Source organism: Amaranthus tricolor, chromosome 9 (assembly GCF_026212465.1).
Source record: "Amaranthus tricolor cultivar Red isolate AtriRed21 chromosome 9, ASM2621246v1, whole genome shotgun sequence".
Lineage (NCBI taxonomy): Eukaryota > Viridiplantae > Streptophyta > Magnoliopsida > Caryophyllales > Amaranthaceae > Amaranthus > Amaranthus tricolor.
In genome coordinates this window covers 23,153,932-23,171,372 of record NC_080055.1, presented here as the reverse complement: position 1 = coordinate 23,171,372, position 17,441 = coordinate 23,153,932, and the positions used below count along the sequence as shown (strand labels likewise).

The following is a 17,441-nucleotide window of genomic DNA, read 5'->3' as shown; positions in this document are numbered from 1 at the left end:
ATAGAAAACAATTTTAAAAGACAAAACAATAATTGGGGTTTAATTTTAAAATAAATCAAGAACCAAATATTAGCCTTTCCTCTTCCTCCTCAAAACATCAACTGGGTGTTTTATTTCAATTAATCTTGATAGAAAACAATTTTAAAAGACAAAACAATAATTGAGGGTTTAATTTCAGAAAAAATCAAGAACTAAATATTAGCCTTTCTTCTTCCTCCTCAAAGCATCCATGGTGTTTCTTTATGGAAGTGATTGTGAATAAATTTGAAATTGAAGCATGAATGAATATTTGAATCTAAATTTTTAATTTTCATTAATAATAGAATAAAGTGGTTGTTTAATAATTAGCTTGCATCACTTTCCAAGAGGAGTGTTAATGATGGTCATTGGAATATGGAAGCTTTTTTTTGAGAAAGGAGCCCTGACGTCTTATTGTTGCCTGCTGTTATTATTATAATTTTGTTTATAATTAATGAAAAGGGCCTGGGCTTTAGGACCATCTCTCAAGAAACAAACTGATAATGAAAACGCTATTTTGACCAACGTTTTTTTTCCTCATGCCCTAAAACCCAATCTAGCCCATTAAGATTTAAAAACTCTATTACAAATAGCGTTTTTACTTGAATCTTATTTTTCTAATTAATTTAGGGTGACACTCATTTTCCCAAATAATTTGAAAATTAAGCTTAAAAAAAAGTTCTAATTTATTTGGATCCTTAATGTAGGATTTCATCATATCAATTCTACGTAATAACCGGCAAAAATTGAAGTATAATAGTATTTAGATGAATAAACGTAAACTTTTGTGACTCTTATTAATAGGAATAATGTGCGAATTACAAACTTTAAGTTTAAGCCTTTGGAATTGCAACCTTAAAGTTTGTTTTTGCGAATTACAACCATCAAAGTATCAAAGTATATACCATTCAGGCCAAGGAACCGTTGACCAACCCAAATGACTTTTGACCAATCTAAATGATCATTGACCATTACTAATCACTTTTGACTTTTTTTGACCATCCCTAATGACATTCCTAATTACCAATGGCATCCTTGTTTTAACATTTTAATGTCGTTTTTACACATTATAACAATATTTTTTCAAAAAATAAATGTCATGATTATCCTTTTGGGGTAACTATTTCGAAAATCCGGTCGAAATAAGTACTTATTCGCCGATTTTCCGACACGTAGATCAAAAAATATATTTAATCATTTTACCCCATCATAACGATATTTGTTTGAAACGACAAATCTTGACGAATATACATGTTTATGACTTTTGGCTAGACAACAAGCCTCACAATTAAAAACAATATTTGTTCTTGCTAGAGACGGAAACAAACATTGTAAGTAATACAAGAAGGATGACCAAGCTAGTCGTCAATGCCACGTCTAAAGTTGTGCTCAACCGACTCTCGAACAACATAAACTTGGACATGATGAGATAACTGGTCTACTTAGTACAAACTATGTCGTTCAGTATCACGTTCAATGGTTTTCCCTTCCTGGATATCTGAGCAATACAACCTTTGGAATCCATTTGAACTATACAATTTAATTTCATTAGTTAGCTGACTAATTGATAATAATTTATGTGATAAATGAGGAACATATAGACAATTTTGTAATGTAATTTTGTTTTAAATATCAACATCTTCAGACCCATCAATAATAATTTTTCGCCATTTGCAGTCTGAATATAATCTTTCGTTGGTTTATTCGTTTCTTTAAAATCTTTTCAAACGTCATAGTATGCGAGGCTCCACAATTAAAAATTCAATTTTTGTTTTTATGATTTTGACAAACAAGTCCATACTTCAACAACCTTCAATTTTTCAACCCGATTGAATATTTGGGTTAATGCTTTATTTTACTTTATCATTATAGATAGAATTTAAAAAAAATAAGCGAGGTGGGATAATTAGTAGTACCATTTGTAGTACAGTTGATATTGGTGAAATGAAAGCCTCAAGAGATTATCTTTATGAAAAATAAGATGAAATACAATAAGGAAAGATGAACATAACTATTTATGAGGTATCTTAAATACCTCCCCTTCAAATGTTTTATTTATAAAGATTCAACAATACATATAAATAAACCTCCCCTTATCTTACAAACAACCTTTTAAAATCACAAATACTAATTCAATGAATAATACTCTCAAGTTTCTACAAAGAAATAGCTCTATCACAAGTTTGTGTGGTTGTGGTATATGATTCTATGAATGATGTATCCTATTTATAGGTAAGGCATACATCATTCTTAGAATTTCCTCATAAATCACCATAAACTCACAATTAACACCCCAATTAACTATTATAATTAACATAGCAATAAACATTACAATAAACAAGAAATTAATGCACCTATTCAATGACATAATAAAAATTCTGACCAAAATAGAATCCAATTTAGCCTGCTTGACTGTCGCTTGTTCAAGCCACCAAGTGCTCGTACGAGCGGTCCTTTTGTGAAGTTTTTGCCTGCTGCCTATAATGTGCTCGAACAAGCACAGCACACAGTAGCCTCTTGATTGTTCTTTGTTGTTGCCTTGTTCGAACAACACACTTTCCCACTCCTTGACACGTTCAAGGCATGGTTCCTCACTCTTAGTGGAGCCACAAACGCCCTACATCAAGCATTTAACAAAAGCGGAAATCTCGATACATAATTAACATTTAATAATAATGTTTAATACCAAAAAATATTGCGAAAGTCTTAAAATACCGAATTGTTAAAAACTTTAAATCATAAAACTAAAACTGTTTAAAACAAAAGTAAAATATTATTACCTTTGATAAGAAATATTGTTTGCTCAAAAAGAAAAAAAAAATACATCATCATTAAGTCATCAATAAAGATACAAAAAGCAGCTAAGTTCTCGATAAATAGTAATTGCTGCGGCCTGGATCGGAACCTGAACTAAATCCTACAAAATGCTGCCATCCATGATATGGATGACAGCCAATTGAATCGGTCAGTGCTTAACACCGAGCATAACTTCCTATCTAGCTCAAAATACGGAAATTATACGCTACATTTACAAAATAAGAATTTAAGTACGAACTTATACTTAATTGACACCACCGTATACTTTTACCATGTTCTTTTTCTGTTACATACTTTTAAGTCATTAAAATACCATTCTCGATCCTGACAGAAGTACGTTACTTCCACTTATACAATTTGGTAATCTTAACACATGAGTAAGTTCATTTGGTTAATACTCATAACCGTACCATGCATCATAACATCAACATTAATCAAGTATATCACTGATCAACAAGCACATCAATATGACACCTGATATAAGTAAAGGTCTGGTTAGGTGAGAACCGTAGTCCTAAACCCTAACTGTGGTGGGAGTCATCACCCATCCAATACAATATTTATGCTCGAGCTCTACAGGATAGGTAGTGAACCCCCTGTCTTACACCGCATTTTACGTGCCGGCCAACACGGACGCCGGGATTTTACATGTCAGTCCATGGTTCGACATTACCTTACTATCAGGGTCATTCAATCAATACATTTCACACAAGTACATCACATTTTTATTACTCCAAGTTGACTTTGAATTTGAATTTGACCAACCTAAGTGGTAACTTCATTTATTTAATATAATTCTTAATCATAACGTTTAATTTATCTTTACGTCTTTATATGTTCATTACTTAATTTTTACACATTAAAATTTTATTTATAACTTTATTTTAATAGGTCACTAAATTCACACTAATAACTTAATATTTTATTAATAGTGTTCAAATTAGTACTTTCCACAAGTAGCTACTAAAATCTATTTCTCTTGAATAAAATAAATAAAACTGTATTCTCCTCACAAAATCAAACATTCTAATTAAAATTCAAGTTAAACTGCAACCTTTGGATAAGTTTTCAAACTTCAACAAGTTTACCAAAAAAAATTATTTCAAGTTTGGAAAAACAAGTAAACTTATTAGATTCGCAAAAATCAATATTCTAGTTATAAAACAAATAAAACTTATAATTTCACAAAAATTAATATTTCACACATAGTTTAAGAACAAGTTTACTAAAAATACTTTTACATCTTTTTATATAAATTTTGGTCAACTAGTGAGCAGATAAAATATTATTTTGTACTAAATAGTAATTAAATGTCAAAAAAGTTATTTTTTTTTAATTATGAAATCTCATATATTCAAGAAAATCACTTCAATATTTAATAACTTATAAAGCTTTCTCAAAAATAACTTTTAAGATTTTATTTTAATATTATCACAAAATAGCTTATAATAATATAAAAAATAAATCAAACTCTTTTTCTTTTTAATTGATAATGGTCGAATGACCTATGAGTATTTTGGGGCCTTTTTCACTAACAAAACAACTTCATTTAATTTATTATAGTAAATTCAAGATTTAAATAATTAACATAACCACTAAAAAAAAAATAAAAACTTTACACAATAACTTAGAAATTTACTATAACTTTAACGATAAACTTAAATCTCAGAATAAAGTATAATAACAATATTCTTAATATAATCATACTTAGTAAAATACGTTCATAAAATAACTTACTACCTTAGAAACTAGTTTGAAGGCTAACATAAACATATTAATACAAAATTCTAACATAAAAATAAATTCTTAAATATAATAACATTTCTAGTGTAACACATAACTCATAAATATACTAGCAATAGTTTATAACATAAATCATGCTTAATATCACTAAAATATAATTTTGCACTAAACTTCCTAAACTTGTTCAAAGATTATTAAATTAACATACTAAATATACTTTTAGCATACACATACTTAATATAATCTTGATCATAATTTCACTAAACTAAATTCCACTAAAATATATCAACATATTTCATACTTTGCATATTATAAAGTAAATACTCCCTCCGTTCTTTTTTGATCTTCCACATTACTATAACGGGTAGTTTCAAAAGTTCTTCCACTTTAGAATACTTTCTATTTTTAGAAAGTTTTTATCCCACTTTTACCCCTTAAAACCCCCCCTTTTCTTTTAATGTACCCCTTTTCTTTTATTTATAATTATTTTTTCTCTCATACTCTCAATACAATCATTACTTCACACTACTATTTAATTAAAATAATACCCACTACAACCTCATACTTCCAATACAATAATTACTTCACACTACTATTTAATTAAAATAATACCCACTACAACCCAAAGATTCTATCTTTCTTAATATGTGTGAAAAACCCAAAGTGGAAGATCAAAAAAGAACGGAGGGAGTATAATGTAAAATTTCACAAAAAGAGTAGGGTAAGAAGTTATACCATACTAACACCAAGGATTAGTACTAAGTACTAATTAGGAAAATAATAAGAAATGACATCCTCCAAGATAGATAATAATGCTCCAAAGATAATTAATCCCAACTCCCAAAATAATGATGATGGTTTAAGCTAAATAAAGAGTGTTCTAAGCTCCATGTTCTTTAATTTCTTCAATTAATAAAGGTATTAATGTAGTAAGATTTTAATGAAATGAAAATATAAGAAAAAATGTTAGAAAGATTTGATGATGGTGGTGTAAGTGATCTCATGGCTAAGGGGGGTATTTATAATGGGTTTGGGCAACTTTGTAGTTCATTAAATTGTATGAAAAAGAGTGTTAGTGGTATAGAAGAAGCTAAGGTTAACTTGTGTAAGTGATTTAGAGTGTGTAAGTGAATGTGTAAGAGTTGGAGTGTGTAAGTGAATGTGTAAGAGTTTGGAGTGTAGAAGAAGGTTAGCTTGTGTAAGGAAATGGTGATAGCTTGTGTAAGTGATGAACATCATGGGTTACCACAGAAAGGATTTTGGTTCATCAAAATTTTGTTCTAGTATGTACAAGTGAATATACTTTAAAATAATGGGCAAATTTGATCATGAAAATATGTAATTTATTTAAAATTTTGCTTAAACAATACTTAATGTTAATAATAAAAATACGACTCATTTTTATGTATAAAATAATTATATCAAAATTATAAGGTTAAAATAATAAGTAGTAATGTTAGTTTAAGGAAGAAAGTTAAAAAGTAACGTTTTACAAAATCGTGAATATAATAACAAAATTTTACTTTTCGTACTATAAAATAATAAAATAATATTTTAGTGCTTATAAAAAGATTTTAAACAAAATACTATGTTAAAGTTTAATATTTGAAAGAAATTACAAAATCGAAAAAGATTTAAGAATTAATGATGGTTTGAAATGGATAATCAAAGGATTAGAGATTTGAATTGAAAATTCGAAATAATTAATCGGAAGATTAAAATTAAGAATTTTGAGTTTGTTACAAAGCACCTCACGAACCGTTCAAATCTTAATCCAACACAACTCAACATATCCTCATCATCCTCCTCCAATATGTATAATAAGGCACGTTCGATAATATGATTAAAATCAACGTCATTATAACGAGTTTTGGCATTTGCTGTAACAATTAGCATCAAAAGAGCCATTGCTTTTTGCTGTACAACTGGTGTAACAACCCCACTTATCGTTGACTGAGTAAACAGGGTCATCACGGGTTTTATTTCTCAAGAACTTAAATTACACTTCCAAAGCATGAGCAAAAGAGTCACCAGCTTCATAACATAACTAACTCAGCTAATTCTCAAACCAAACATCTAACTACAACACAAGGTAATCATACAATTCACTTTATGTCCAATATAACTAACACAACCAAGTCTAATATACATTTATTCAAACCTAATACAAAACTGCAAATTCCTACGTGCTCAGCTCAATATAACATCCTTGGAACTTTAACTAACACCGCTAACCCATCGTTCCCCACTGGTTCCGATCTGTAACAATCTAAAAGATGGAAACAACAGGGAATCAGATTAAACTGAATGAGAAGTAACAATCCAAAACAACAAAACACAGTAATTCAAAACAAAGGTTTAAAAGCAACATCAGTATCCTAGATCTATGTGCGCACATGGAGTCTAATTGAGAGGAATATCCATAGCTCAAAGGCTTTGTCACTCTCGAGTGAGGTTAGTCAATATGTGAATGACAATTCACCTCAAAGCTCCCTCTACTCCGTCAATGACCAGCTCGTGAGCCCAATCCATTGACCATATGTAACGGCCCGGTTTAAGTGACCCGGAAATATCATGTGAGAACATGAATCCGGCTCACAAACGGACGCAAGAAAACTCATCTTTACTCGGATCGTCAACGTTCCAACGGTAAAGGAATAGCGCCAAACAAAACAAAACAAACAAATCAGCGGAAGTCTTTACATACAACTCGAGAGCCCACCGGCCTCTAGACTAACTAAAATTGTACGAGATAAAATGAAAACATCATAAACTTTGGTTACATAAACTGAGTTATTTAGACTTATTACAAAGTAAGTCTAGACTTGATAGTTACGGGTTCTAAGCTGAATTCTCACTCCAGCCCCCCTCCTGCAGTTAACCTGCTGCACGTCGTATGATAACACGTAGCAGGATCCAAAGAACAACCAATACACGTCAGAGACTTCATACATATACTAAACAGGTTGAATACAAGCATTGTGTTTACCCTAGCATGCAAAGGCTCTATTATGTAATCTTTATTCATTATTTCCAACCTTGTAACGTTGCCCGTCCTGTTCGGGTCGTACAAGTCATATTCCAAATTTGTTTTGGTGGAATACACTTGGGAGAGCAAATCCCAAGGCAACCACCTACCTAAGACGTTGCCCGTCCTGTTCGGGTCGCCAAAGGCTAAGTATGCATACCCCCATGGTGACCATAAAGATCCCTGAATGCCATGGGAAAAATAGTTGATAGTTTTCCAATTTATTTGTTAACCCCTTTTGGGTAACATATCCATAAATTCTCAATTTCCACATAATTATTCCATATTATTTGAGGTGTCTAATCCTTATGTGATTACAATGCCTCGATTAGGAATAAAACAACATTACTTGCACAACCATATAAACAGTATGGTCTAAGCGTGTACCTTTGAACGTTGCAAACACACGTTGTTCAAGCACAATTAAAATTTCGCCCTCTTATGAAACGAGGTCCTAAATAACACAAAACGATCACGTATTAGACCGCGTTTACACATTAAATCCACTCAATACCATTAAGATATCACTAAGACTTGATAATTTCAAATGTTTTCATCAAACTCCCAATAGTTCCAAATTTACATTCTGACCAGAAACTTTTATGGTCATTTCGGACAGTTTAAAAAATTCAAATTAAAAATCCGACTTCACCGCTGCGTCCGGAACGCATCAATTATCTTGGGTACCAAATTTCATAATTTCTAGCATCCGATTACTATTTTTAATTATTTTAAGCGTTTTAACGAGTTTTAAAACACATCGGTTAAATAAAACAACAACGAAACACACCCAACACTCGGATCGGGACGCCACTACCGAGGCAGCAGCTGCTGTCCATAAATTCCTTCTACTTTAATTATTTTTATTTTATATATATTTTTTTCTATTTAAATTATTTAATCCTTTTTAAATCTCCATACCAAAATACACCTAACCAAAAACCGAATTTACATTTTACTAAGATAAAACAAATAAAACCAAATCTCCTATCACACAATCCACTTGATATTTCCACACATCTAACAATACATAAAATCCCATCAACAATCTAAACCATCATCAAAACATAAAACTAGCAACTTAAGATATACTCATCCACAAGATCCTTCAAAAGCAATTAAAGTTTCATAAGCCATGATAATTAAATTAAATACTTGATTCTCTTATCAAATTAAAATTTTGTAGAGAATCATATATCATCATTTTTGAATCAAAACATATATATAAGGACAATCCTTTAAACAAATCAAATTTTGTTAAAGGATTTATAAACTCATGGATACCTACATTACTTAATCTATACCAACTTAATTTCTACTAACAAATTGAAATTTAGTTAGAGAAATTTAAACCATAAAAGAAATTTATTTGAATACCAACAAAACTCAATTCTTATAACAAATTAAACTTTGTTAAAGAATATAAATCAAGAACAAAACTTAATCCTTTTAACGAAATTAAAGTTTATTAAAGGATTGTTAAAGAGAATTACATAAAAATATACTCAATCCTCCTCAAGTCATAGGATATCACCATACATAAAATGTAATTCATCTTAGAAAACCTTGTATATAAAATCTACAATTAGTAATTCTATTAGACTTACCCTTTTGATCAAAAGATAGGATGACAAAAACAAGAGAACAATTTTTTTTTTTTTTGTTTTGTGGCTACCGAAAACAAGGCACAAGAAGAGGAAGAAATTTCTGATTTTTTTCTTGTTTACTTGAGGTTTTGAAAGTGTGAGGTAGTGTGAGGAAGACAAATGATGCTTAGGATTAATAAGGAATTTAAGGACCAACTTAAACACTCCTAATTACACCATTATGAGAGGAGTTACAAAAACTCCTCCCATACTCCCCAAACCGGCAGCCCCTTCTAATTCCCACCTATTTATTTTTTTTTTTAAATTATTAATTAATTAATTGAGTAATTATTGTGCTATTATCACAATCGAAACAAAACGTCATGCGATAAAACTCGTTACCGTTAAAATTAACCTACTTTGTTACTTATAATTAACTATGTAAAATAATATAATTTAATATCACTTATTTATTTTATTTTGTTATATTTTATTTTATTATATTATTTATTTTTAAACCCGATAAATTACGGGGTGTTACACCATATCAATATCAACATAATCAATCAATCACAAATTTGCTTTGATAATTATAACTTTCAAAACAACTTTTATAAAAACATTTCAAACAATAGTCCGGCCAGACTCTCTTTAATGGACTGCTACTACTCACCAAAGACGCTTCAAGAAGCTAAGTCTGTTTCTCCGCAATCAATATAAAGGTTCCTCGATGACGTCGCCTCCTGGAGCATAGCAAACATAACATCACAACAAAACATTCGATACTACAAACTAGGTTTATATAACTCATTGCATCTCCTCCCATGACTGTACCTTGGTTCAAGCTTCTATTCTAATATTTCTAATTTTCAAAGATTGCGCAAATTTCTAAATCCAACCCCCAATATATCATCAAAATATTATAACCATGCTCTAGACTAGTTTATATTCTTGTGAAGATCATACGTCTCCACAACTCTCTTTGTATTTCCAATTCAAATACTTCTATGTTCATCTAAACTCGACCAAGAATATTTAAAAGAATCCAAGAAACTAAAACATGAATAATAAACTATCCAATTAGAAAAACACAGCTAATTTATCCAATCAATAGTCCAATCAACTAATGATTTCCACACGAACTCTAGATTCTTTCAAGAACATCCAATCATTCAACAGTTTACCCTTACCATGATTTGCTAAACCAATACCATGATTTCCAACAGTATATCCCAAAGTCTTCATTTTCACTATTCTAATATCTACTACAAGATCCTTATCTTGTGATTAAACAACACATCAAAGAACACTAACTAATCAAGTCATTAAAGTAATCTCCTACTAAAATTATAATCCACATTTAAGTTCTCATCATCACATAACTTACTAGTAACTCATTTCCCATAAGTTTTCCAATTAAGAACTAATCTAATTAACTCATATAAATTTTCAAGATTCAACAACATTTAAGATTTAGCACATGAATAAAAGAATATACAAGTGGATATATGCCAAAGAAACTTAACCTAATATGAAAGAGAACATAATATTAAGGAAAAGAAAAGGGAATCAAGAAGGATTCACCTTCTGTTTGACGGCAGCAAAGAAAATACCACAAAACAGATTTCGAAAATTGATGTTTGACTTGGATTTCGATGCTTAAACGCACAAGACCAAATTTCACTTGTTTTCCACCATTTCGGCAGAACAGGAGCTTGGGAAGGGGAGAATCTGGCTGCTGCTTTGCTGATTTCTACTACAATGGAGGAAAATCCTACAATATGATAATATTACTTAAAAAAATGATCAAAGATGGCTAGGGTTCAATTCTTGAGAGGAACATCAAAGAATGAGAGAATAATGGAGTAAAATAACACGTAGAGATTGAGAGATTCAAACCTTAATTTTATTTACACCAATAATCAATCATGGACAAAAGAACATTCATGGAGTGTCTAAGTTTATCCGAAAATGGCGGATTGAGAGGAGAGCTTGCAATGGATCTTGTGAGAAATTGAGGTAGAAGATGACTGAAATTTGGTTGCCTTAATTTCAAATGTCAGGAGAAGGAAGTGTTTTCAACCTTAATTGCAGATAATGAAAGTCGAAAAGAATAGGAAATTGAGTGGGTTTGGTCTTACTCGAAACTGAGATGGTGAGAGCATATCTGATTCAAATGACTAAAGGAGGAAGAAGATGGATGTCTGACTCTTCCTTTGGTTCATCCGAAAGAGAGAGAAGGAAGAGAGGGTTGTGGGTGTTTTTTTTTAATCAAATTAAAAGAAAAAGAAAAAAAAGAGAGAAATTAAATTGAGAATGTTTTATGTCATGTGTATTTAAGGTTATCCTTGTACTAATAATTCTCTTAAATTTACTCATTTTAAATTATTAATTTCTCGAATGTTGCAACTGGCTTTAGCAGCAAATGGCCTGACTCTATCAGAAAATGGTATTTTTGTCCCTCAACAAAGGTGTCATGTCTCACCTCTTTAGAAAATCCTAATCAATCACTGTGATTTGTAAATCACCATAAAACACAAAAAGATAAATTATAATTTAAAAATATTGAGCAAAGTGGCAATATAACGCACATGAACAAAAACAATAATAATCCCACAATCAAGCACAATAAAGTAAAAATACAAAAAGTAAAGCACAAACGATATTTTACATGAAAACCCAATGGGAAAAAAACCCAATGGGAAAAAACCACGGGATCATAAGTGGTACCAAACTCTTCTACTAATCACCAATAAAATTAATGGATACAACCACAATCTTCTCTAAACAATACTAGAGGCAATACAAACACCAAACAACCCTAAAACATCACTCAAAAGTGATAAAATAACAATTAGGGTAAATTAGGGCAAATATAAATTACCCACTTATAATGCACAAAATGACAATCCAATCGCTGAATATATAGATTGGATAGACAGGAACACCGTATTAAAATTTAACGCAAAATAAAATATAAATGGCCTTTGATTGAATCCACGCAATGCCATGTAAAACCCCTTTGTGCGCCTGCCTCTCAATAAATATTCTTGATTTCTGTTTTTTGTGCGTGACTTATGTCATTCCAAACTTACCACCCTTTTTTGTTTTTATAGTTCCCTTTTTTTTTTATTTTAATTAATATATTAGCCCATAACTAATATTAAAGCCCATATTATATTATTAAGTGGACTCTTTCTCTAAGTGGAAATAACCCAACAAAAAATATCACCCTATTAAATCTCTCTCCATATGGGTGTAATACTGTGATTTATCATTGAGTTGCACCTCACCTCTCTTGCTCCCATTTGTCCGTTTCTCCGTAATATTTTTCTGACATTTTCTTCTTCTTCTCACTGTTTTTCCATGGCTTAGAAATGCTTGAGTTTTTTGTTCTTGTTTCTCTTTTTTCTTTGAATCCGCCCACCACTCAGGGTACCCAACAATTTCAAAACACTCTTCTTTAATGTGCCTTGCTTTCCCACAGCGAGTACACCTTAGTTTACTCTGCTCATCTTGTCGCCTATAATCTGATTTTGTGGGTTTTCCTCTTGTGGATAAACCGGTCTCTATGCCCAATGATTCATAATCTGACGAGGATTTTTCACTTCTCATGATGCCCCGGCGTGAGATTTTCCTTCGGATGGTTGCATAGGCTTGCTCTGCGGTAGGTAATGGATCTTGATTAAGTAAATACCTTCTATCTTTATCAAAAGATTCTTCAAGTCCGGCAAGAAATTGATATAGCCGGTTTTGTTGATTTATTTTGTTGAAAATGGTTTTATCTTCCGGGCAAATCATGGGGTTTGGGAGTCTTCGATCTATTTCTTTCCAAATGGAGACAAGTTTACTGAAATATACCTCAATTTGCTCCGCTCCTTGCTGAATTTTATTGGCTTTAACCGTTAAATCGAAAATATGTAAACCATCTCTTCCGCTACTAAACATGGCTTCTATTCTTCTCCATAACTCGAATGCTGTGGGATAATCTAGAAACTGATTTACTAAATCAGAACCTATATTTTCTATTATCCATGAGATTACAATTGAATCTCGCTTAGCCCATGTGGTGTATTCTGGATCTTCAGTGTTTGGTGGGAAGGCGATGATGTGGTTGAGCCTACCTTGCCCACTGATTGCTAGATACATCAATTTGGACCACTTGGTGTAGTTCCCATTGTTTAATTTCTCTGTTAAAATAATGGAATGATGGATGGTTTCGGTCGGTTTATGTGTGTTTATTTGTTTAGGAACCCAATTGTTGGTCCGCAAATCAAGAACATCGCGAACCATGAACCGCAGATGGGGGGCAAGTTGACTATTTGAGCTCAATTCCTCCAACCGACTCATATACATATCATTTATACGGCGTGATCTGGTGTTATCATCAAGCTGCTTACCAATAGTGTTAAAGAACTGACAAATGGCCTCAACATTCTCCTCTGCTGGGCAGATTTTAATGTCAGGACCTAATAGCTCCTGCATTGTGACTAAAGGAACATCAGCACAAAGCTAAAAGCATCACCACTTCAAAAGGCAGGAGGAAACAAGCAAGACTGTGTTACCTGCGCAATATGATGCACAATCTTTTCAGGAACCATTTTCTGCTTCAAAAGTTCACCAATAAGCCGTATGTTCCCATGAGCACGGAGCTTAAGCATTCTTTCTTTATCTCGACGTTCAGCTTCTTGGTCTGGGTTTGTCATCTGTCTCAGTTCAGCTCTTAAATTGTCAGCACCTTCAAATGCCTCTTGGCAATTGTTCAAAAGAACACGCTTGAAAGTGATTTCTTTTCCTCCAGCTTCCTCTGGTGGAAATGGAGGTAGCTTTTCGTTCAAATCAGAACATAACTGAGCATACATAGGGAAGAATGTAGGTTCAAGGACAGCTTTGTCAAAGATCAAAGAAGTAACACCCTGAAAGACAAAGGAGTTTATTTTTGTCCGCCAGAAAAGAACCATGATAAAACATAAAAAGAAAGAGAACAACCTTCAGGATCCCAGCTGATGTAATACCAGAAATAGAAACAATCAATTGACGTTTGAGAAGATCATACTTCTCAGGTGTAAGCTTGTTGATAATACTGCATCAAGAAACCAGTATATTAAATTAATACACAAGAATTCAGTGTAAAATGTCTGTCAAATTTTCACATCTTAACACAATAGCACAAAATTTAATTTATTGAGCTCCAGTAATAATGTTCTTTTAAACTGCTCTATACATTTGCAAAGTACAGCTGCAAGCCAATTTCCACTATACTAGACAGTTAGCAAACGATCAAAAGTCCATTCCATTAGTTATCAGATACAAATCAATATAGATAGTATATTTCACAAGCATTAGTTTACTTTGCAGACAAAAAATCCTAATTACAGCTGATTCAAGTACTTGTTGAACCTCAAGTCATCAACAAGACTTAATACTAAGAAGAGAGCACAAGTTTTGTAACCTCATAGTGACAATTTTAAACCAAATTTTCTTTCAAAGACTGACCAGAAAGAGGAAAACCATTACTCATTAACAGTCTTCAATACACGATGTTTCTCTAGACTGCCTCTTCTCACCGACCATGGTACCTCAGCTTTAACTAGAGCTGGAGTTGGACCCTGCATCATGTAAAGTGAAATTATCAATACACATAAATGGGTACTACAACATTTCATTATTTCAATGTCATTTAGTGGCTCTTAGTCTCTCACCTAGGGTGAGATTTGGGGGGTCGGGTGTACACAACATTACCCTTATACCCTTATTATTGATATTGATAAGGGTGACAAAAAGGTTGTTTTCGATTGACTCTCGGTAGCAAACATTATATGCGACTTCACTTCACATAAATAAAAGTGCACATTAATAATAATTTGAAGCCAAATAAATATATATCTTTGGCCCCATTATAATAATTTGCTGACAAAAAGATTTTTTAATAATTAACACATCACATGATTTTACAAGTCAGAACATGCTCGTCTTCCTGGTTACACTTTAAAGAGGCTGGTACAAGAGATCATTAGAACAAACATGAAAAGGGAGTAAAAATCAACTACTCTGATGTTTAATCACGAATTTATAAGAAGCAAAATGTTGAGTTGGTGATAACACTATAGAAACTTTAAAAAGGAGGCAAATAAACAAAACCCCAAAGTGCAAAGCAACGATAAGACTTATATTGGCTTCAGCCATGTTATAACTCTGCTCTTCAAGAAGTAAATCTTAAACAATTTCCCATTTACATTTCAGGATATCGTCAGGAACCACAGCCACCTTTGTAAAAAATACTAAGTTATGGCAAATTCATCACAACCCAAAAATTATAGCAGTTGAACTACTTCAAAGAAAATATCCACACTAAATTACAAAAAATCTACAGACATGGGAGACATTTATGGCGTTGGGAAAAGTAAATGTTGTTGTCATATGAATTCTTCGTAATATCATCCAAATTGAGGTTTGATTATAAGTATAGAACTTTATTAGTAATAATTCTTTGTAATAGGCGTAAATTGAAATAGGATTCCAAAAATAATGAAATTTTCCGAGATAAATCAAATTTTACACTTAACTACTCAAATCAATTGATTCCTAATCTTTGTAATAGGCGTAAATTGACATAGGATTCCAAAACTAATGAAATATTTTCGGAGATGAATTAAATTTTACACTAAACTATTCAAATCAATTGATTCCTAATCTTTGCTAGACACAAACAAAGCTAATAGAATAGGAAGACCAGAAATTACCTCTCTCTGAATCCTAGAGAAAGAGGTTCGTGCTCGATCAATTGAGGGAGGCTTGTAACCTTTTGGAGCATTATTAATTGCTATAACCATCTTAAGAAAATCTGGATTTTGAAGCACGCTGTATGAGATCCCATTTGCAACAAGAGCACGAACAATTGCAAAGTCTACTTGATCTAGGTCATCCATCTCTTCAGTATTATGAAATTCCTTAGTTAATTGCTCAATTTCCCTTTCGCTTTCGCTTTCGGTTTCGGCTTCCAAACGTTGAATTGATACTTTTTTGCCAAATTCCATTGATGCAGAAAATTTGAGTAATTCGTGAGTTCAATCTTAGTATGAATATACTTCTATATGAGAGTTTAATTTTTATTGTTTATTTTTGCTGAAGAGGAATAGTAATGGTTTCTGGTTGGATACTTGCATGTTAAGACTTGGGAATAGAACTGTTTATGGCGGGCTACCGTCAGGCTCCGTGAAGTTCGACCCACTCCACTAGAAAAATAGGTAGGCATATACAACAATTTAAAAAAAAATAATTAATATTTGGACAGGTATTATCTAAACTGTAGGTAATAAAACAAAAGTAATACCCACAGATAAACTCGTCCTCTCGCTAATTTTATAAATATACAATTTTTTAAAAGTTTATCTTATAAAATTAACTATTTTTAATCTTTATTTTCATGTATAGTTCTATTTTTCTCTTAGATGCAGCAAATCTTTGATCTAATTAGTTGGTAATCTTATTCTCGATATAGCACACAAGACACAATCATGCTAAAGCCTTATTCCAAACAATATGAAAAGTTATTGGTTATGAACTAACAATAAGAAGTAAGAACATAAAAATGTGGAGTAGTCATTTAATTAATTATAAAATTAAAAACTCATTTGCCTGGGATCCCGCCTACTAAGAAAAAGGTCGAGTAGCGGTAAATAAAAGTAAAAACACTAAAGCGGAGGAAATTTTAAAATTTCAGCTTGCGGGTAGGTTTTTAAAGGCGAATTCAGTCCACTACGTTACCCTCTCAAACCCGCCTATGAACACCACTACTTGGAAACTAAAAATATTAATTGGGGTATTAATGGTCGTTGCTGAAATTGTCAGCTAACTTGACCAGCCAAAAATATTTGTTGATAGGTTGGTTGTTCAAACCATCTCTTAAACTAAGTACTATGAGAATTTTTTTGTATTGACTTAAAAACTACTTTTACATCTTAAAAGCTACTCCCTCCGTCCCTATGATATTGCACCTATTTTATTTTGAGTTATATTTAGTGAAAAGTGAAATTTGATTGGAGAACAAGACAAAAAATAAATGGGTGATAAAAATGGGTGGTTAAGATGGAAAAAGAAAATAAATTTGTGGATGAGATTTAAAGAAGCAAAGTGGAGTTATTACCAAAAAAAAAGAATGCAAAATAAATAAGACAAACTAAAATAAAAAGATGTGCAAATTGAAAGGTACAGAGTGGGAGTATATATCAACTTATTTAAACTATTTT

At 31.8% G+C, this 17,441-nt stretch overlaps 1 protein-coding gene across 1 annotated transcript; it reads right to left on the bottom strand.

Moving 5' to 3' along the window:
• Positions 1–11,648: 11,648 nt before the first annotated feature.
• Positions 11,649–16,446, bottom strand: LOC130823681 (uncharacterized). The gene is made up of 5 exons (XM_057688413.1): positions 15,936–16,446; positions 14,710–14,801; positions 14,182–14,275; positions 13,758–14,108; positions 11,649–13,671 (listed from the first exon to the last, which is right to left on the bottom strand). Exons 1-5 carry the CDS (start codon positions 16,227–16,229, stop codon positions 12,421–12,423), a joined length of 2,082 nt encoding a protein of 693 aa, XP_057544396.1. The 5' UTR covers positions 16,230–16,446; the 3' UTR covers positions 11,649–12,420.
• Positions 16,447–17,441: the final 995 nt, after the last annotated feature.

Bases quoted from the DNA above. Each gene is read 5' to 3' on its own strand.
- LOC130823681 (XM_057688413.1), bottom strand. From the start codon at position 16,229: ATGGAATTTGGCAAAAAAGTATCAATTCAACGTTTGGAAGCCGAAACC. The intron at 14,109-14,181 runs GTTGTTCTCTTT...TTTGTCTTTCAG, and splicing joins CATCAGCTGGGATCCTGAAG to GGTGTTACTTCTTTGATCTT. The intron at 13,672-13,757 runs GTAACACAGTCT...GTCACAATGCAG, and splicing joins TTGTGCATCATATTGCGCAG to GAGCTATTAGGTCCTGACAT.